The 21,898-nt window shown below is 54.0% G+C and overlaps 5 protein-coding genes across 5 annotated transcripts; 4 read left to right on the top strand and 1 right to left on the bottom strand.

The window, feature by feature from the left end:
- Nucleotides 1–721: 721 nt before the first annotated feature.
- On the top strand, nucleotides 722–5,289 carry RHO25_008536 (uncharacterized protein; the record flags this gene model as incomplete). The annotated part of the gene is made up of 2 exons (XM_023600671.2): nucleotides 722–3,962; nucleotides 4,013–5,289. The coding sequence occupies 2 exons, from the start codon at nucleotides 722–724 to the stop codon at nucleotides 5,287–5,289; spliced, it is 4,518 nt and encodes a 1,505-aa protein (XP_023448942.1).
- A 2,157-nt stretch (nucleotides 5,290–7,446) lies between these two features.
- RHO25_008535 (uncharacterized protein) lies at nucleotides 7,447–8,484 on the top strand (the record flags this gene model as incomplete). Its single annotated transcript, XM_023600670.1, has 2 exons — nucleotides 7,447–8,007; nucleotides 8,056–8,484. 2 exons carry the CDS (start codon nucleotides 7,447–7,449, stop codon nucleotides 8,482–8,484), a joined length of 990 nt encoding a protein of 329 aa, XP_023448943.1.
- Nucleotides 8,485–9,070: 586 nt separating this feature from the next.
- RHO25_008534 (uncharacterized protein) lies at nucleotides 9,071–10,699 on the top strand (the record flags this gene model as incomplete). The annotated part of the gene is made up of 1 exon (XM_023600669.2): nucleotides 9,071–10,699. The coding sequence occupies one exon, from the start codon at nucleotides 9,071–9,073 to the stop codon at nucleotides 10,697–10,699; it is 1,629 nt and encodes a 542-aa protein (XP_023448944.1).
- A 550-nt stretch (nucleotides 10,700–11,249) lies between these two features.
- On the top strand, nucleotides 11,250–16,961 carry RHO25_008533 (uncharacterized protein; the record flags this gene model as incomplete). Its single annotated transcript, XM_023600668.2, has 2 exons — nucleotides 11,250–16,819; nucleotides 16,886–16,961. The coding sequence occupies 2 exons, from the start codon at nucleotides 11,250–11,252 to the stop codon at nucleotides 16,959–16,961; spliced, it is 5,646 nt and encodes a 1,881-aa protein (XP_023449645.1).
- A 742-nt stretch (nucleotides 16,962–17,703) lies between these two features.
- On the bottom strand, nucleotides 17,704–21,615 carry RHO25_008532 (uncharacterized protein; the record flags this gene model as incomplete). Its single annotated transcript, XM_023600667.2, has 1 exon — nucleotides 17,704–21,615. One exon carries the CDS (start codon nucleotides 21,613–21,615, stop codon nucleotides 17,704–17,706), a length of 3,912 nt encoding a protein of 1,303 aa, XP_023449644.1.
- Nucleotides 21,616–21,898: the final 283 nt, after the last annotated feature.

Raw genomic sequence — 21,898 nt, 5'->3', positions numbered from 1 at the left:
GTCCATGCTTGCGCAGCCATTCGCCGTTCCTGGTAGGTAATCCACCGCGGCAAGGAATCTTGATGGGAACGTGATTCTGCCGGCCAGCGTGTGTGGTGGAGGACGGAGGCCGGTGACCTCGTCGCGGTAGCAGTAGCAGTTGGAATGTGCAGATGAGATCGACAACGCTTAGCTCGCTGGTGGAGGGGAGGAAGCGCACGCACGCCCCACCGTCGACGGCCATAGAGGATCGTGCCGTGCTCTTCTCTCTCGTGTGCGCGAAGTGGCGCCGTCAGTCACCACCTCCATCCCCATACTTCCGACCGAGCACAGCTCACGACGCGAGCGGCGCCGACTGCCGATTGTGTGAATTGTCCTGACCGACCGCCTCCCTCCCCCGGCCTGTCGGACGACACTGGTAGCGACGTCCACCTCCACCTCCACCCTCGAAACAAAGCCGCTTCTTTGTGTCGTCCTCAGGCGCCCGCCAATGCTGGCGCTGAAGCACTAGCTCGGCCAACCAACCCATTGACTGCTGCTGGCGGCTTCTGCGATTTCCTTCGCTCGCTGTGTCGTGCCCTCGCAGCGCCCGCCGAACGAGAAATGCGAAACAGCCGCCGACAAGTGACCGCGGGCTTGCTAGGAGCACCTCGTCGAGCTGGTGCTGACCAGGCGCTGAGCACGTTGGAACGGTGACTTGGGCCTGGACGAGGAACCACCACCACCACCGCGGCGACAGACCATGAGTGACAAATCCTCCCGCCGCCGCAGCGGCGTGTGGCAGTCCAATGTGCACGACCAGGACAAGTCGCGCAGCAAAAATAGATGGGGGCAGGAGAAACAGTCCAAGGACCCGAGCATGTATGATGAGTATCTGACCGAGCGCCAACCGACGACGACCATGTCCACGAGCTCCACGCAGACTGAACCCAAGCCGAGATCAGTAAGCCGCCGCCCCTCCATGCCGCTGAGGCAAGGCTCGGGTAGCACAGCAGTGAACAGCAGTGGCACACAAACGACCATTCGGACGGTAACACCCGAAGACCAGCGCACGAGAAGGGGAAATTCCCTCGAGCACCATGATCGCAATGGCAATGGCAACCTGCCCGTAAACACCACCATGAACTTCGAGCAGGTCTTCATTCCGCACACCACTACCACCATCGTAGGCGGTGCTGCGGCGCGAGAAAGTTCTGGCGGATCGTCGAGCAGCAAGAGCAAACGACGCGACAAGGATCTCGACCGCGAGCGCAGCCATACGATCAGTCCCAGCGGCAGCAGAAACGGCAGCGTGAACCTGACCAACACCTCCTTCCTTGGGCGCAGTGAGAGTGCGGGCAATGGTCATCGTACGCACGGCGTCATGGCGGACAATGGGCACGCGCAGCGTCCGCGCACGAGTACCAACGATGAGCGGAGAAGAGGCCACGCCGATACGACCATAGGCACTCGATTCAAGAATCGAGTCGGCAGCGTGCAGTCGCCATCATCACCCATAGGCGGGGCCGAATATCTCGCCTCAGTACCAGCTGCCACGGAGCCGTTGACTGCGCCGTCTGTGTCGTCCGTCGGCTCGCCGGTCGTGTCACCTTCCCACACACCTCAGGGGCATCGCTCTATATCGCCAGTGTCTTCGAGCACGGCCGACTCAATAACATCCGCTCTGCCTAGCGCCAATGCGAGACGAATATTGCACCTCATGAAGACACTCAATGGCAGAATGAGCGGCAATGTCATATTTCGGCGAGGTTTTGGAAATCCGTGGAGCCAGAGTTATTGCTACATACACGAAGAGAGCGGGAGCCTCATGTACGAGTCGCGAGGGAGTGAAGGTGCTCACAAGACACTTGTCCCGGAACTTCGAGGCTCTTCCGTGAGGTCGAACCTGGATGGGGAAATGCCGTATCTGGAAGTCTCGTTCCCGGATCGAACTGAAGAAGTGCACATCAAATTGCAGACACAGTCTGACTTTGACGCCTGGTTTGCGGCTCTGCTGCACTGGACACCGAGAGACACGAGTTCCGTCAGCAGTAATGAGCCGCGCCCGGATCCGGACAACACCAAGTCATCGTCGATGTCCGAGCACAGCATGCGAAGAGCCTCAGTCAACAATCCTGTCAGTCCGCAGACCCGGGATCGCGCTTCAAGCAATAGAAGTCAGAGAAGCGATCGCCGAAAGTCAGTCATAGCGGCTCTACCCAAGGAGAACCCTGTCATCAAGATTGGCAAGATGATTTACTGGGATACCAACATTGGGTATAACAGCTCGAGCGCTTCCACTCTTGGCCAACCATCTTCGAGTAGGCCCTCCAACCATAGGATGCAAAGCGCGGGCTCGCGTAGATGGAGACGAATTAGCGGGCAACTTCGGGAGAATGGCGAGCTGAAACTACACTCCGACGCAGATAACTCGCTGATCTCGGTCGTACAACTTAGTCAACTAAGCCGATGTGCGATACAACGATTGGACTCGAGCGTCTTGGAAAACGAATTCTGCATTGCCATCTACCCGCAGTACACCGCGAGCTACACGACTACCCAACCTGGATTCATTCGACCGATTTTCCTCAGCCTGGAGAATCGCGTGCTCTACGAGGTCTGGTTCGTTCTGCTCCGGGCTTTCACGATGCCGTCGATATACGGTCCGCGGATAGACGCGGAGCAGGAGAATGGTCAAGGAAGCTCCAACCAGGATCTCGAAAGCATGATCGCTACCAGCACCACATATACTTTTCGGATGGAACGGAGCTTAAGTGTCAGGGTAGTCGAAGCCAAAATGCAACCCACCAACGCCAACGACCCCGGCTCGAGCCATGGCAAACAACATTCCAACGCCTCAACTGAAAAACATGGCTACTATGCCGAGGTCCTCCTCGACAACGAAACCAGAGGGAAGACCGTGGTCAAGTACGAGGGGCTCAATCCCCTGTGGGGTGAAAGCTTCGAGTTTCAGGACCTCCCGCCGGTGCTCAACAATGCTAGTGTCATTATCAAACGCCGTCCACCAGAGCATGAATCGACCAAGCAGGACAGCAAACACAAAGCTCACGACACGTACGGCGAGGAGCAAGGTGGCTTCACTGCCCTCGCCTTTGACCACAATTGTGGCAAAGTCGAGATTCAGATGGAAGAGCTGGAGCCAGAAAAGGAAGTTGAGAAATGGTGGCCTGTGACCAATATGCATGGGCAGCGAGTGGGTGAAGTTCTGATCAAGGTACGCGCGGACGAGGGCATCATTCTCATGGCGCGCGACTACCAGCAGCTCAGCGAGCTGCTGCACAAATTCTCGAATGGCTTGACATTGCAGATTGCACAAATGATACCCAGTGAGCTCAAAAGGCTCAGCGACAGCTTGTTGAACATTTATCAAGTTTCTGGCAAAGCGGGAGATTGGCTTATGGCATTGGTAGAGGAGGAGATTGACGGTATACACAAGGAAACACCCATCACAAGATTACGCTACAGCAGGAGAGTGGGCTCGGAGAGCAGTGGCGATCCCATGACGACTGGCGGACCGAACAGCGACCGTGAGCTTATTGTGCGCGACCTGAACAAGAATGCGACACTCGAAGCGAATTTACTATTCCGCGGCAACACGCTGCTGACGAAGAGCTTGGACTCTCACATGCGTCGCGTCGGCAAGGAATATCTCGAAGAGTCGCTGGCCCCCAAGTTACAAGAAATCAACGACAAAGATCTGGACTGCGAAGTCGATCCAAACCGTGTGGGGTCACCACAGGACGTGGACCGGAACTGGAGACGGCTGATGCTGTTCACGCAAGATGTCTGGAGGGGCATTGTCGCACAGAAGCACCGATGTCCAATCGAACTCAGGATCATCTTTCGACACATCCGTGCATGCGCGGAAGATCGCTATGGGGACTTCTTGCGAACTGTGAGCTACAGCAGCGTATCTGGTTTCCTGTTCCTGCGCTTCTTCTGTCCAGCGGTGCTCAACCCTAAGCTCTTCGGGCTTCTCAACGGTAAGGCAATTTGGGTGCGTCGAATGGAACACATACTGACATCGACGCAGATGACATCAAGCCACGGGCCCGTCGCACGTTTACTCTGATCGCAAAATCGCTCCAGACGATGGCAAACATGGCTTCCTTCGGCACCAAGGAGCCATGGATGGAGCCCATGAACGCTTTCCTCGTCCAGCATCGCGAGAGCTTCAAGACCTTTATCGACGATGTCTGTCACGTGCCCGCACCCATTGGTGGCAACAGCTTCCCCAACTCTGCCGCCTCTCCAACCTGGCCCTCCGATGTGGTAAGCGCTGAGCGCCATCTCAGCTACACGACGCCGATGACGATTATGCAACGACTCCCGCCTAGTAGTCGTGAGGGATTCCCAAGCTTGCCATACCTAATCGATCAAGCCAGATCTTTTGCCGATTTGATCCATCTATGGCTCGAGGCTCTGGCAGCGCTGTCCAGCAGCAATGATTCTGCGTCCCTTCCAGGCAAAACTCACACTGATATCATCAACGCCATCATTGCCTCCGAGGGTGATCTCAAGGAGTTCCATCAGCTCTGCGAAGAGCTCAACGCGCGGACACAGGAATGCCTCAATCGCGCAGAGAGAGCAGAGCGCCCAGACAGCCCTGGAAGCTTCCAATGGGAAGACGTTATCAACCAGCTACAGAAGGCGCACATCCGCGGACAGCCGGCGAAGCAAGGTCAGGACGCATTCGACATGGTTGCCGATAGAATCGCCAACGATCCTTCGATACTGCCCGACGACGCCAACCCTGCAATTGAGGCTACACTGGCACAGCTGCGCGGTGATACCGCCGGCACAGATATTGTCTCCGACGACGATCAAAACAGGCAGTACATGTCTTCACCTCCCGCTTCCACAGCTTACAGCTTGCCACGATCGCAGAGCGATTACCCCGCCCGGTCAGGAATCCGGAGTCTAGGTGGCAGCACTATGAGCGCCAGCACTTTTGTGGCGCGCGACTACTCACACACCATAGGCTCGCCTACTGCCTCAGCCAATGCAAGCATGAGCAACATATCTGGCATCTCGAGCGCTGTCAGCAGCGATACCGAACACCAGAGCACAACGGCGCTGCCAAGCTACGAAAAGGAGGTCCGCCACCGAGAGCGGCGAGAGGCTGCGAGAGTACAGATTCGATCTCAAATGGAAGCTGATCGAAATCGAGACAAGGAGAAGAAGGAGAGGAAAACTACCAAGCTGATACCACCTGGCTTGCGAAAGAAAAAGGACAAGGACGTGCCATCACGGAGTGCGAACAGTACCCCGCTCGACGCGCGATGGAAAGAGAACGGTGGAATGATTTGATTTGTTATGCGTTCCTTTGCGATGATCTACTCTTTTTGAGCGAGCATAGCTGTGTCCTGCAGGCAGAGTGTGAGCAGGATACCTACATTTCTTTGTTGGTATAGGCTGTAGAGGACGCCGGCTGGGACTGCGTCGGGATTGTTGGATGGCCAGAGGAACTGGGAAGGGATTTGCATGAAGAGGATGAGGTGGGAAGGAAGGATGGGAAAGCTATGGTGCCAGAGGCATTCTGCGATGCGGTCGACGTCTGATGTATGATGATATAGCAGCACCTAACCACCGAATGGGGATTTTCCGAGCTCTGTTTGGGCAAAGGTGAGGGCATTGGTACCACGGGACACAACATATCTATACCAGATGGAAAGGACGCTGCTGCAGGATGAGGGTTGCCATTGTTAGAAAATCAATCGCTAGCATCTACTTTTTTCTTTTCGAGTGGAAATGGATCAAGAATCATCTCGAATGGAGTTCTCAGTTTCTCAATGCTCTTACTGTTCAATGACTAAATGCATGGCATCACGACGATCATTCATGAACTCCTCGACCATGATACCGCATGCACTTTATAGCAAGGATCAGTGGAATTCCACCAAACGAGCTTGATCCTTGTTAATTCCTCCTGTTGACAGGCAGCGCTTTCCCTGCTAACTTTGATAGCTGTGCCTGGCTGTTGGGTCCGACAACGCACTGGTCTCCGCTCGCTTTGGTCGTACTCTCATCCAACCACGGCTCGACGCTTCGCCAGGACCTGGGAGCCCTCTGAAGATACTCGCACGGTTCATCCTCAGGTACGAATGCAAAAACATGTAGACTTGTACACTTGTACACACCATGTCAGTGTTCTGAAACGCACAAACCTGAACTCAGGAGAACGAAATCCGGCCTGTTTGGAGCCCGAATTTTTGAAGGGATGAGGTGCCAGGTCTGTGGGTGTTTAAACCCTCAGGATGAAGTGGATAGGTTTTTCGCAGTCGGGTTGTTGGGTATTGTCCGAATGTCCGCTAGGATATGGATCTTGGCTTACAGAGGAATTTTTTCCGTTGTTGGTTGATGAAGGCGCGTTTCATGGACCTGATATGGAATCGACCTGGTTGACTGGCTTGGCTTGCTTGGACGAAGAGTTCGTTTTCAATCCATGGTTCAGAACCATCTGTATGGTTCGTGGGAATATTGCGATCAGGTCTGGGAATAACCAGCAAGCTCACCTACCGCATGAACTGCATGACCCATGGAGAGAATCTTTGAGATGAGTGATCATCACATCGCCGGCTTCCTGTGAGGAGAAGGTGCATCTTGGAATGATTTGCTTTTACGGCCGGCATCGAGCGAATGAGCTGCGAGATGAAGTGGCTCGTGACGGAGTCAGTAATGCAGTGAGATGGTTTTCTGATAGAGCCATCCATGCATTGACAACCGTTCCGAGCTCCTGGCTACTGCAGAGCAAAATTTCTTGGAGGTTGTTAGAAGTGGTTGTATGCTGGCCCGGGATGTTGCTTCTCTGCTCAGCGACTATTGAAGTGTAAGTGAGTGCGCAGGGAATACTACGGCCGAGAATAAGTTTTGTTGCAGCATAAAAACGGGGCAGTGGCCTGTACGCCCAGATCTACAGAATTTGGCCGTTCAAATGGGATCCTGCACCGGGAAGGCCATCGTGATATAATGGTCGTACAAGCGATGGAATACTTGTATCTGTACTCAAAGGGTAGACGAGCATCGTTATCAACGTCGTTGCGGCTCAATGTGGTACATCAGCAAATAAAAGCATCGTATGCACCAGTCTGTAGACTTCTTTGTACCAGTATGAATCAAGTGAGGTCTGCGATCCGGCTGCGCAGTTGCGTCTAGTTCGGACTTGTCTCCCATATCGATGTTACAGACTCCATTAGCGAGCGTAGATGGCTTGTGTTTGCGTTCCACGAGACCGGATATAAAGAGCGGAAGAGCTCCGGGGCGGACAAAATAATGATCGGGCAGCTGCTGAAGTGTGCGCATCAGAGGCGCATCGAGTTGTGTGGTACTGTCCATCGATGAGAGTGGTTGTTCGTTCCTTCTGAGACGGCGTTAAGATAAGTCCGGCCATCCTTCAGAAAAGGCCATGCGTATTTACTTCAGCCACATGCTCTCGATGAACGACGGACTCATGGTTCGCTCACTGCAATGACATCTCGAACCCATATTCGCAACGTGGCCATTGTCGGTGCTGCTGGCAATAGCGGCAAGTACATGACTGCCGAACTTCTGGCAACCGGCAAGCACGTCGTCACAGCCATCACTCGAATCGACAGTAAGAGCAAATTCCCAGAAGATGTCAAAGTCGCTCGCGTGGACTATAAGAACCAAGCTTCACTGGGGGAAGCTCTGCAAGGCCAGGATGCACTGGTCATTACCATAAATGTCTTCGCGGATCAGGAAAATCAGCTGAAAGCGCTATTTGAAGCCGCTGGCCATGCCGGAGTCGAATGGATCTTGCCCAACGAATGGAGCCCAGATAACGCAGATGAGGGGTTGGTCAGAGATATCCCCATATTCCAAAAGAACGTGGCTGCGCGGAAATTGATCGAGGAATTGGGACATTCTTCCTACATTGGAGTCGTTACTGGATTCTGGTACGAGTGGTCTTTGGCGATTGGGCCTGCTTTTGGCATTGATATCGACAAGAGGGAGGCGACGTTGTTCGATGACGGTGAGACAAAGATTTCGACCTCCACTTGGCCCCAGGTAAGCTGCTTCCACTTTTATTCCAGAACTTGTTGCTAAGGCATCCAGGTTGGCCGGGCTGTAGCTGCTTTGCTCAGTCTACCGGTCCAAGCTGAAGAAGGCGCCGGAGCTTGTCTTGAGCGGTTTCGGAACCAGATGGTCTACGTCAAATCTTTCACAGTCAGCCAGAAAGAAATGCTCGAATCTGTCATGCGTGTCACTGGCACTGACGAGTTTGACTGGCACATTACGAAAGAGTCTAGCCGGGAGCGGTATGAAAGCGGCCTGAAGGCTATGCAGGAAGGAGATAGGAGTGGATTCGTGAGAATGATGTACACACGGGTGTTTTTCCCGGACGGAAGTGGTGATCACGAAAGCAGGAGAGGCGTGGCCAACCAGTTGCTCGGCTTACCCGAGGAAGGCTTCGATGAGGCTACACGTGCGGCCGTGAGGAGGACCAAAGAGTATGACTTCGGAGCAGAATATGTGCGAAAGTGACGAGTAGCTCAGGAAGATGTAGCTGAAGTCCGCGAATGTGGTCGAATGGGGTCAAAGAGACTCGGTCCAAGTGAGACTAGAAGAACGACACAGACGATCCCCTGCTGCCGAGTGAGTAGTTATAGCCAATCACCACTCCGTACCTGTTCTGTCCTTGCTTCGACAGCTCGGTGGGATGTGGCTATTGGCGAGCCCTGCATCCGCTTCGGAGCCTGCCACACCCTAGAGACATGACGAACGTTGCGCACTGGCGACGGCGCGCCCGTAGACCTAGACAGGTTCTCCCACGAGCATGTGTCCTCTTTCGCCATCGCCTCATCCGCCTCGCTGACACCTCTTTCCAACTTGCCAGTGAATCTTGGCCGACGCCGGAACTGACACGCTGAAGCGAGCACAGCGACCCCACTGTTGATCAACAAGTCGCGCGTGCTGCGCGTGACCTCGAGCCGGACCAGTCGATCCAGAAGAGAGGCGCTGCAGCAGGTCGCAGGAGGGGCGACGAGAAGGACTCGCGAGAGATGCACTTGTGTACAAGGCACCGCAACAACTCACGGCGGATCGTGTAGCAGAACTGGATCGACAAGAGATGGTGTCACATCACCCTCCCCCATACTCAGACACCGGTCGTGTTCCGCCTCCTCCAGCATCGATAGCAGCTGCACCACGAGCGTCCTCGGTCACGTCAGGCCGCTCACACACACGCCGACATCGACATGCGCGATCGCATCATGGTGGGGGAACTCATCTTCCACAGAACGAGTTCCCGGTATTCGCACACACTGGCGATGTAGAGATCATCATCAGCAGTGCGAATGGGAGGAAAGTGAACAGATATCTGCTGCATCGCTTGATCCTGAGTCAAGGATCTGGTTTCTTCGAGGCCGGCATGAGAGCAGAATGGAGCGGCCGGATGATAGAAGGCGGTCCAGTGACAGGTGGGGGACTTGCACGAATAAATGAGAACGAAAGCGTTACGGCAGGCAGCAGTTCGAGGGCAAGCAGCCAAGAACGGAGACCATCTTTCGAGCAAGGCAGGAAACGTTGGAAATACGAGCTGGACTGGAATGCTACGAGTGATGAAGACTTGCCTCCGATGCTTGTTCAAAGAGATCCTGGACCAGGTTCACTCTTCGGCGGGGACGCTCCGCCTGCGGTCCGCAACAAACCGCCCACGAGCAATGACAAGTTCTTTCGCAGCGTCTCCAACTTCTCGTCACTGAACTTGACCGATCGGGACCAGCCTAGTGAGCCAGCAGAGCCTGGGGACGAGGTACTGAAGGATTACGACAATCTATTCCGCGCCATGTATCAGTATCCTCCGATTCTGGACACAGTGAACATTGCCACAGCATATACCGAATGTAAGGCCTTCTTGCATCTGGCCGACATGTACGATGCGCTGGAAATTGCCGGATCGCGGGTTGATCACCACCTGTTGCGCTTTGGGGCCAGGCTTTTCAAGCAGATCGCCAAGTATCCGCCCTCTTATCTTAAACTCGGATATCTTGCTCGATCTCGCACGATCTTTACTGAGGCTCTCATTCATGTGGTCGGACAGTGGCCAATTGCAGCCCCACAGCTCCGAGGACAGGTCGACTCGAATGTTATGGAACTGCTAGAAGATAAGGTGGACGAGCTGAACGAGATTGAGGAGCGGGTGGAATCAAAGCTTTGGCGGGTCAATCTTACGACAAGCAGAGGCGAGAGGGTGACTCCAAGCAACGACTTCCTGAGCTGGCTTGCTGTCTCACTGTTCAGGCAGTGGTTCGCTGAGAATACCACCCCCGCTCCGACTGGCATACTCAAAGACACCTCGAGACCTGCTTCGAGCACAAATGGCGCGGTCAGCAGGACTAGCCACCACGCGGCTTCTCGGCGCACACAACCAGCTCCGCAACAGTCTCCACCACCAATCAATTTCGGAAGAGTGTATCGCCAGATTGGCTCTTCAGATTCCGCTGCTTACCTCACACGAGATGATTTGAAACGATTCCTCAAAAGTCCTGCTGCACAAGTGGGAGCCGACTTTTACAATCGCGACAATCTACGACGATTTGAGCGCCGAGTGGAAGAGGTCAAGAACCTTGCTCGGGATGTCGTGAAGCCACTGATGCGGAACTTCTTGGAGCTCGATTTGCGAGACTTTGGGCCAGCAGGACTGGGCTATTTGACGTGTACGAGAGTTGAGACGAGAGATTTGCCTTGGGATGAGTAATTCATGTGAACGGGACACGGGACAGGCGGTGCTGGTGCTGGTTGTTTGAGCGTGCGAGATACCCCTTGTTAATGTGTTGAAGCGTGTATGAAGATGTATGACAAACATGAACAAATATGTGCTTGCCTCGAGTTGCAAGCTACATAATTTCTGCCACCAAAGCTATGCCGGCTGTATTTCATGTCTTGATAGCCTTGTACTGCAGTGCCAACAGTACCATTTAAGTTTGGTTGTCCCACTCTCCCAGATCGAGTTCGTACTGGGTCTAATCTTGAATAAAGTTTAGCTGCGTCACACTACGCCATGAACGTGCACGTCTCCCTTGCGCGGGAACCCTGAAGTGTGGCACGTTATTGGTACTGATTGGCCGCGAGCATTGGCAGTCTGTCTTGACTGCATAATCAAGGAAGACGAGCTATGTGCAGTGTCTGGGCAGCAGCATAATGCTGGTTGAGCAGTACATGTGTGGCGAGCAACTCCGGAAGCTGCTGTGCGACTGTTGACCGAGACGCGAACCAGGAGCAGACGGCGAAGGAGGGAAGCAGCAGCCATGGCAGAGGCGGTGATGCCGCGCAAGAGGGAGGCCGACCTCGAACAGCAGTACTCGCCCAAGACCGCGACGGTCACGCACGATGAGCTCCACGGCAATGGCATGGCGAACGGCAGTCCGCTCCGCGCCGAGCAGCAGCAGCAACACGACACGATGGTCAACGGCAAGACGCTGCCTAAAGCCCCCACCGGCCCACTGCGAATAGATATCCTCCCATCCCCCTTCACTGCGACTGCGCAACCCGGCATCAACTTCGTGCCTCCATCTCCCGGCGGATTCCCTTTCACAACACCTCCCGGCGAGGCTGGGCCAGCGTCCACCACGAAAGAACTGCTCCCGAGCCCCATCACATACGGTCAGGCAGAAGGCAATGGCAGCGCGGCAGGGAAACGTAAAGTGGTGGCAGAATCAGCGACACCACCAGAAAGACGTAGTGTGTCATTCGCGCGACCGAACAATGAGGAGGGCGCTGCGGCGGTGAGCAAGAGCTCCACTTGGGAGACAGATGGCGAAGATGGAGAACATGGCGGGAAAGGGAGGCAGAACTCACTCTTTCTCAAACTGAAGTCTCTGGCAAACCCCTCCTCGGTACACCAACGAACACCCACGACAGGCAGTGGCACTGGTTTCAATACCCCAAACGCACTGTCTCCCCAGTCGGAGCGCAGTGAGCCCATGTATCCTGTGCCGGTGGAAGAGGCAGAGACAACTGATGCTGATGCCGACGAGGAGACGGACGATACTGAGCGACCGCAGGGTAGCCGTCCGCGGCATAAGAGAAGACGGAAGAGGCCATCTGCAGTCGGAGCGGAGTCTGCGCCGACAACACCCAGAACCTCTCGATTCGCCTCATTTGTGCGAGAACACATTCGTGACAGCTCCACAAATGCTGCAGGCGTGTCACGCAGGGGCACGTTGACGGATGTCGAAGATGTTGGCGAGGACAATGAGGAAGACAACAGAGCTGGCGTGTCGGAGGACGAGGGCAGAGATCGGATACGGAGTGCATGGAGGCGAGGCATCGAGGGTGCGCGAGGGCTGAGCTACGCTGCTCGCAAAGATCGCGATGGGGAGGTCCCAGAGAGCAGCAAGAAACCTGGCAATCTGCGCCGCCTGACTGGTTTTGGCGCTGGAGGGCTGGATGGGACGAGTACACCCTTCAGACAGCGCGCTGACCGGCATAACAGCACAAGTGCTCAGAAATGGCGGCAAGTCAAAGCTGGGCTGCGCATGCTGGGACAACGCAAGAGGGACGAGCGTGCCAAAGTCGATCACCAAAAGTCGGCGCAATTGATGGCAGAGCTAATAGCAGGAGCACCCGCTGCACTGATATTCGCCAGCATGTTCCAGCGCGATGAGCACCAACATCGGAAAGTGCCGGTTCTACTTGAACAGCTCAAGATCAGCATTCCTGAAGTGCAGAGCCGTACTGACAAGAAAGGAGATCGAGACTTCATCTACCGCGTTGATCTCGAGTACGGAAGTGGCACAGCACGAATGAAGTGGACAATCTACCGCTCTGTGAACGACTTCGTCAACCTACACGTCAAGTACAAGAGCCAAATTGCAACTGACAAGATTGTCCATCTTAGTCGTGCTGACAACAAGCTTGCGAAGATGCCGCGTTTCCCAAAGAGTGTGATCCCATACGCCCGCGGCATGCGTGGACTTTTTGAGAAGATCGAGGATGAACCGGAGGACGATCACGATGGTCACACTCCGGATACCCCCCGCCCAATGCAGTCGCCACGTGAAGAAAGCATCGAGCAGGCTGCCGCGGCATCTGGAGCGAAGTCGAAGGCTAAGGGCCATAAACGAAGACAATCCTCATTCGCCCTTGCACCGCCTAGGAGAACCAGCACGAGCGAGATCGGGAATACTTCCGCGGATCCGGACACTCTGAATGCTAAGCACAGACAGATCTATGCAGAGAGATCACGACAGAAGTTAGAAACCTACCTGCAGCAGATGATCAGATGGCTCATCTTCAGACCCGATAGCACACGATTGTGCAAATTCCTGGAACTCTCGGCCATGGCCATTCGACTTGCTGCAGAGAATGGCTATCAAGGAAAGCAAGGTTTGCTTCAGATCGCATCGAGACGCCATCGCGACTTCCACCGCAAGACTATACAGACGCTAGGGCCGCAAGCGCTCAAGGAGCGACATAAGCGGAGGTGGTTCTTGGTACGACACAGCTATATTGTTTGTGTCGACGGACCAGAATCCCTCGTCCCGTACGATGTCTTCCTCGTGGATTCTGATTTCGCCATGGACAATCAACGGCAGCGAATTCTTGACCAGAAGACTCCGCAGCAGATGGCAAAGGTTGCCCAGGAGAATGCGACACCCACGACCAAGGCGCATCTCATTCAACTCTACAATTCGGAGCGCAAATTCAAACTCTACGCAAGGAATGAGAAGCAGTATCTACAGTTCCGAGAGTCGCTCAGCCATATGATGGAGCAGACGCCATGGTCGAAGAAGCAGCGTTTCGCCAGTTTCGCACCAGTGCGAAGCAACGTGTGGGCTCGCTGGCTTGTCGACGGCAGAGACCACATGTGGCAAGTCTCTCGCGCAATAGACAATGCAAAGGACTTTATCTACATTCACGACTGGTGGTTAAGTCCCGAGCTCTACTTGCGAAGACCGGCAGCGATCAGCCAGAAGTGGCGCCTGGATCGACTACTTCAACGCAAGGCGCAGGAGGGTGTCAAGATATTCGTCATTGTCTATCGCAACATCGAATCTGCCATTCCCATCGACTCGGAATATACGAAATGGAGCCTGCTCGACTTGCACCCAAACATTTGTGTTCAACGCTCACCGCATCAGTTCAGACAGAATCAATTCTTTTGGGCTCACCACGAGAAATTGGTCGTTGTCGACAACATGATGGCTTTCGTTGGTGGTGTTGACCTATGTTTTGGGCGATGGGATGATCCATGTCACTCATTGACAGACGACAAGCTCACTGGCTTCGAGATCGACCACGACTTGCCCCGAGACTCGGAACATTGCCAGGTTTGGCCGGGTAAGGACTACTCAAACCCGAGAGTACAGGACTTTTACAACCTGGATCGGCCGTATGAGGAGATGTATGACCGAACGAAGGTGCCTCGTATGCCATGGCATGATATCGCTATGCAGCTTGTTGGACAACCCGCGCGGGATGTCGGCCGTCATTTCGTGCAACGATGGAACTTTGTCCTGCGTTCGCGTGTCGCCACGAGACCGACGCCTGTTCTTATTCCGCCTCCTGAGTTTGATCAGGAAGAGTTGGAGCATTTGGGAATGACTGGTACATGTCAGGTCCAAATTCTACGATCCTGCGGTCCCTGGTCCATCGGCACACCAGGCAAAGTCGAACACAGCATCATGAACGCCTACTGCTCTCTGATTAAGAACTCAGATCACTTTGTCTACGTCGAGAACCAGTTCTTCATCACAAGTTGCAAGGTGGAGGCCACTGTGATTCACAACAAGATAGGCGATGCACTCGTCGAGCGTGCCATTCGCGCTCACCAGAATGGCGAGAAATGGCTGGCGTGTCTGGTCATTCCATTGATGCCAGGCTTTCAAAACAGCGTGGATGCCCAGGACGGCACTAGTGTGCGTTTGATTATGCAATGTCAGTTTAGAAGCATCTGTCGTGGCGAGACATCCATTTTCGGCCGACTCCGCGCTGCTGGCATCGATCCCGAAGATTACATCCGCTTTTACTCGCTTCGACAATGGGGTAAGATTGGTCCGCGGAAATGTCTGACCACAGAGCAGCTATACATCCACGCCAAGTGCATGATTGTAGACGACCGTTCGGTCATCATTGGCTCTGCGAACATCAACGAGCGGTCCATGCTTGGCAATCGAGACTCGGAAGTGGCATCCATCGTCACTGACGCCCGCATGATACAAAGCACAATGGCTGGACAGCCTTACGAAGTGGGAGAATTTGCTCACACTTTACGAAAGCGGCTGATGCGCGAGCACCTGGGCATTGATGTGGACGCCGTCTATCGACGAGAACAGGCTGCTGCACACAGGGAAGAACAAGATGCCGAGATGGAAAGAATCTACCGAGACGATTTTGCCACTCCGGCGAGCGAGATGATGCACTTTGAGACACCGCCTCAGACTCCTCCGGCCCACGCCATTCACCCGCAAAGCCTTGAACAGACATTGGGGGGCTTCGCAGGAGAGAGCGCATTTGCGCCTGTCAACCGCGTGGATGGCTCGGTATCTGCATCTGATAACTCCAGCGACGTGGTTAAGGACCCAACTGGCAGGAAAGGACCAGAGCGCGATCTTGACGTTGATGGACTCGGCTTTGACAACATGAAGAGGCTGGTGGACGCGGGTGACTACGCATACAGAGACACTTATGTGGACTCATATGGCCGAGAAGTTCTCATCAAGAAGGATGCACCAGGAGTTGAGCGCATCAGAACCGAAGAGGATGAAGAACGACAGCGCCAGCGGGACAGAAGCAGAGAGCGCAAGGAGCGACTTCCTGCTAGACCGCCCTGGCCAATGCAGCGCACAGAGACTGTGCCGCTCGGACTACTGCCTAGATCTCAGTTACCGGAGCTGCCAGCCCTTGATGACACGGATATTGGCGGCCCTCCACTCAGGCGCGATACCTCGCAGACTTCCGGTGCCAAGAAGTTGTCCAACCACTTGGCCAATACGATCCGACAGCCGGAGATCACCGAAGACTGCATGACCGATCCACTGTCCCCTGAATTCTATCAAGAGATTTGGCACAAGTTAGCAGACAACAATACCAAGATCTACCGACAGGTTTTCAGGTGCATGCCTGACTCTGAGGTTCTGGACTGGAAGGCATACGAAAAATTCAATGCCTACAACGAAGCCTTCATGCAGTCGCAAGGTCTCGGGTCTAGCAAGCCGCCGCGTAAAGAAGGCGCGCCGAATAAGTCTGGCCCTCCTGGCGCGGGCGGCGCGGCCGTCGATGCTATTGAGCCTACAATAAGCAAGAGCAGCAGTGGATTGAGCGCATTCGTGAATAAACTGCGTCCTGGTAGTAAGAGCACCGACAGCACCTCGCATACCGACGAAGCGAATGAGAAGACTCGCACTCGAGCATCGCCCGGTTCGCCAGGATCCATGATCTCCAGCGTGCCGACTGCAGTGCCCTCGCCGAACCCAAGGCCTCTGGACGAGAAAGATGCGATGAAGAACGACGAACCGTCCGAACCACGGGAGGAGGTCGAAACTGAAGTTAGCAACACTTTGGAGGTTCCGGATCAGACGTCCAACTTCGATTCTGAGAAAGCTGCGGCGCAGGCCGATGAACCGATTAGCCGACAGCGGACTGTACAATATGTCGACAGAGAGAAACTGAACGAGACTTCGGAGACGACTGCGACACAATCCCAGACGAGCGCACAGGCCAATGCGCTGCAACACAGTGCTTCGAGAAAGGGACGGAAGCGAGGCGCTACGAAGAGCAGTGGCAGAGCCATTCCGGAAGAAGTCTTGGGTAGGGAGGAGGCTGAGGAGTTGCTGAATATCATTCAGGGCCATCTCGTTCTCTGGCCATACGACTGGTAAGTCCGACGTCTATTCTATTTGGCTTATGTCCCGTGCATTTTTACTCACTTTCTACGTACCAGGTTGGAGAAGGAAGAACGTGGTGGCAATTGGCTGTACAACATCGACCAGCTGGCTCCGCTGGAAATCTACGATTGAGCTGAGCTCTCGTCTGTCTTTGCTCTCCCCTTTGCATATGGCTGGTTTCAGGAGTTTGTTTATTTTTTGATGGGTTTCGAAGCATGGTCGGGCTTTTTTACTTGGCCTTACACTGGAGCTGACTTTTCTAAACACCACGGGCGCATCAAATTGCATTCTGTCTCGGCGCTCTTGCATTTGTGAAGATTGATAGCATTGCGGTGGGCGTCTTGGATTGGAAATGTGGACTTTGTTTTTTTGCTTGCATCGAATGTGTACAGAGGTGATCACTTACTGGGGAGGAGGAGCATAATAGTGTATACAATGGCAAATTACAAGTGTCGGAATATCCTATGCGGAAACTGAGAACTTCCCGTGCCTGACTAGAGTGAAAAAGTCATGTAGATGCCCTACTCACACGTGCCGGCGGACACCGCTTCACGCGCCGAGGAAGCCGCGACGGCGGTAGCATCTTGTTGATACTCCTGGCTTTCGTAGGCTGAAGCTTCATCTGATGCTCAATGCAAGGATCAAGTGAAGAGGAATGCTGCAGCCGTGCTCTGTAGCAGACCAAATGCTAACGATGATGCACGCTGGGCGGGAGCAGGAAGTGGAAAGACAGTAATGATACAGTATCGCACCTATCGACGTCGTTGCAATGCGCTAGCATGATTTCCCTGCAGAACCAGCACAGCACTCAATGCTTTTAAGCTGTGACAGAATTTTCCTTTCCCTCAAAACGCCTCGCTAAGTCTACAATTCTTTACAGCACAGCAGAAATATTCTGCTTGTCAATCACAGTATTCTGGTTCTCGTCACGGTAGACGCGCCAGTAGTCGTCCGTGTAATCGCCACAGTTCATCTGGGTCAAGAACTCCTCGTCGTGCGTGATGACGATGAGCTGGAAGTTGCTCTGAGCGCGGCGAATCTTGATGATTTCCGACAAGCTCTGCGCGAGAGCACGAATGTTGTCTGCATCGAGGTTCGTCGTTGGCTCGTCGAGGGCTATCATACCACACGAATGACCAAAGACGTCGGCGAGCGCGAGACGAATGATGATGGAAGCCAGCACCTTCTGGCCAGCCGAGCAACGACCGCGCATGTCCATCTCCGTGTCTTGCTTGACCATGACGACTCGATAGTTGTAAGACTTGTTGCCTCTCGTAGTGCCATCCACGTTCTCGCTGCGGATGAGCACCGTGTCGACATCAGTGCCCATATATGTTCTGCGCCACAATTCGTCGATGATACGATTGATCTCTTCCATCTTTAGCGTGTGGAACTTCATGATGGCTTTGTCCAGCGCGTTCCAGTAGAGCCCGAGGTCGTTAATGGCTGCCTTCGTCGTTTCCACCAGAATGTGAGCAGTTTGGTAGTTCTTGCCAGATTCCTTGTACTCCGAGTTGTACAGATCGGTCGCTTCCACGAGCTCGCGATCCAGTCCTTTCAATTCTCCAATAACACCCGCCTGGTCAGCAGCCAGATCATTGCGTTTGTCCTGCCATCTCCTCGCTTTGGCGTTCAGGCGCTCTGCATCTGCTTCCGCACCACGTGCCTCGAGCACCGCGATTTCTGCTTCCACAGCTTTCAGTTGTTCAAGGTCGCGGCGGAAACGCAGATTGTCAGCGATTTCGCGCTTCGAATCGGCGTAGCGTGTGGCCTGCTGCTCCAGTTCCTTGATATTCTGAGCTACTTTACGCTGCTCCGACAAAATTCGTGCCACGTCTGCCTCTGCAGCATGCTGTGCTTCTTTTGCTTGCGCGAGTTGGTCATCTCCGCCTCGGTCGTGATAAGCCTTGATGTCCTGCACAATCGCATTCAACTTGTTGACAGTAGTGTTCAATTTGTTGGCCTTTTCTTGCTGCTCTCGATCCGCCTCGTCTCCACGGCGAGTGATATCTGCGTATTTCTCCTGCTGTTGCTCAAGCTCGGACGAGCGAGCCTCTAGCTGAAGGTCAATGTCGCGAATGTTCTTTTGAGCATCTGCCTTTGATGCACGGTGTTCCTGCTCTTGTTCGTCCAGTGCTTGTTTCTGCTTCAGGTTATACTCAGCTTGACGCAATGCGCCAGTGGCTTTGCTGGCTTCGAGCTCGAGCGCATTGATGGCGGCCCTCTTTCTGTCGCGGTTGTTGGTAGCTTCCGTCTGAGCACTGAGATGTGCCTTGCGCTGGACATCGTTGCTTTTGACGTCCGATTGGATGGCCTCCAGTCCCCGAGACAAACCGGCGGATTCCTGCTTTGCGGCCAGCTCTTTGATCTGCTTCTCAAAGCTCACGATCTGCTGTGATAAGCCGACGATCCGCTCAATCGTTTTCTTGTGGCTGTTGATGTCGCGCTGCTTCGATTCCTTGTCCTTCACGATAGCCTCTTCACCATTGACCTGTTCGCTCAAATTGGCACGAGATTTCTCAGCCTGGCTGACTTGTTCCTTCAACTGCGGGATCTCTTTCTCTGTGATCCTCTCCCAGGTGTCTACAAAGCTGCTGGCCTTCTTGGCGTCTTCGAGCTCTTGTAGGCATTCCTTGAGATTCTTCTCGTTCTGCTCTGAATCCACGTACTTCTTTTGCTGGTCTTTGACGGTTTTCAGAAGTGTCTCCAGCTCGTTGGCGTCCACCGAGCGCGCACATGTACGACAGACGTGTTTCTTCTTGGCGTCAGAAATGCAACTCTGCAGATATTCTTGGACTCTTTGGAAGCTCGCCGATTCGCGCTTCAGGCTGTCACAGTCCTCCTCCAGGCCTTCCACCACTTCTAAATACTCCTGTGGGGTACAGTTTGCGAGCTGTTTAATCATCTGCTCTGCTTTCTTGATTTCATCCTGTTTCTCCTTGAGGCTGTTGTTGCGCTCGTTGAAAGTGGCGCTGATCGCGTCGTACTGTCTGACGGAAGCGTCGCGTTGGCTCTGAGCTTCCTTGACTTCCACCATGCTCTTGTCCAAAGCTCGCTGGAAGGCTGTATCGAGCGTCTTTGGCGTCCATCCCTCACCCACAACAGCATCGAGTGATTCCTGGTGAGCTTTGATGATGGTCGCGAGGCTTTGTTCGCCGCCTTTGAGTTCTTTTTGCACATAATCGAGTTGCGCCGAATCTCCTGCACGCTGGACGGCTTCGTGCTGTTCGTTGTCAAGCTTTTCGCGGGCCTCCTCCAGTCGACGGATTGCCGCAGTTGCCTGCTCGATCTCGGCATCCCAAGTAGCATTGGCCAGGTCGGACTTGGCACTCTGCAACTTTTCTTGAACGTCTCTGAGTTGCGATTCAAGCGTCACTTTTGAACCCTCGTCGGCAGGAAGGTCATTCTTCGATTGTTGAATCGAGCTGATTTTGCGGTCGTGCGATTCAACTTGTTGGCGATAAGCCGTTTTGCTTGACCGCAAACCCGAGAGCTGCTCATTCAGACTCGTCAACACTTTTTGCTGTTCCTGCACTTTTTCAACCTGTTCAGCACGATGGCGCTCGAATTCAGTCTGCTGATCTCTGGCCTTCTTCGTGATCTCTCGCATGAACGCTGCGGCAGTGGTATCGTCGACGTCTTCGAAGCCGTATATGCCATGAGTGCGAGCCGCGTCTTGGATCATGCGATTGCGGTTGTCAACCTGTCGCTCGTTGCTTGATTTCTCCGCCTCGAAGGATCCGCATTCCCGCTCGCGCAGACTTTGTTGTTTGCGCGCGGTAGTGAGCTCGTCCTCCTTTTCGCCGTAAAGCTCCTTCTTGTCGACAAGCTCTTGCTTGTATACTTCGATCCGCTCCGCATGCTCTCCAAGCATCTTCTGAAGATCTGCTTCGGACTCGTTCATCTCCACGAGATTCTCCCGAAGGATTTTGACACTCTCATCTTTGGTCTGTCGCTCGATGCGCTTGCCGGTCAGCTCTCCCACGATCAGATTGACCTGTCCAAGTTCGTTGTTGACAGCCTCCCATTGGCGCTGGGCCTCACGAATCTTCTCTTCGAATTCCGCGTTCTGTTCATGCAGTGCATTGCACTGTCTCCGTAGGCGCTCCTCTTGCTGCTTGAGCTTCTTCGCTTTCTCATTATCAGCCTTGGCGTGATCTTCGCCTTGCTTAAGCACAACCAGCTCCTGTCGCTTGTTCTTCTGCAGGATTTTGATGTTCTCAATCGCCTTGGTGTATTTGTAAGCTTCGAAAATCGTGTCGAATATGACCTTCAAGTCCTTGGGTGGAGACATGGGCCAGAGTGAACTCTCTTGGTGGCAAAAGATGACATTCTCCAGCACGGCTTTGGAGACTCCAAGCATTCGCGGCATGATTGAGTTCATCTCAAAGACACGCGAGCTGATGACATTGCGCTCGCCGCCCTTCTGCATGCGGAGACTGCCTTCGAGTGTTTTGAATGTGCGGCTATCCTTCTTCACGGTTACGGACATGCTTCGAGCACAAACCATGCGATGGCCCTCGATAGATGTAAAGAGAAGCTTAACCTGAGCCATGACTTCTTTCTCGCCGGACATCTTGGGGTCATGAACAAATGACTGTCCATTTGCACAATTGGGCGGCAGCTCGCCAGCAGTGACATACTTTAGGCACTCGATGATGGTCGTCTTGCCAGAGCCGTTGACGCCGACAATGAGGGTGAGCGGTGCCTTGAACTCGATCGCGATGGTGTTTTTGTGGTCAAAGGAGCGGATGCCGCAGATTGACAGCTTCTGTATCTTCGACATGGTGGCGGCCTGCTTGATCAGTTCAGCGGCAGGTCATCAGTGCGAAGGAGTGGTGAAGTGAAGGGCAGAAAGCCGGAAACGTGGCTTTCATGCCCTGGAGAAGATGGGAGAAGATGCGGTGATTGTCCCGAAGCGCGCATCGAGCAGCGAAACTGTTTGTCTCGAAGTGAAGTGCACGTTAGGACGGAAGACGCGGTTCGCGACAGGCAGCAATCGCGTCGACACGTGCCGCAGCCGGCAAGTCAATATTTGATTCACCTCCAACAAAACCAGTGGATCGATA

Source organism: Cercospora beticola, chromosome 5 (assembly GCF_033473495.1).
Source record: "Cercospora beticola chromosome 5, complete sequence".
Taxonomy (NCBI): domain Eukaryota; kingdom Fungi; phylum Ascomycota; class Dothideomycetes; order Mycosphaerellales; family Mycosphaerellaceae; genus Cercospora; species Cercospora beticola.
Note: the sequence above shows the minus strand (reverse complement) of the source record. Positions and strands in the feature narration are given on the sequence as shown.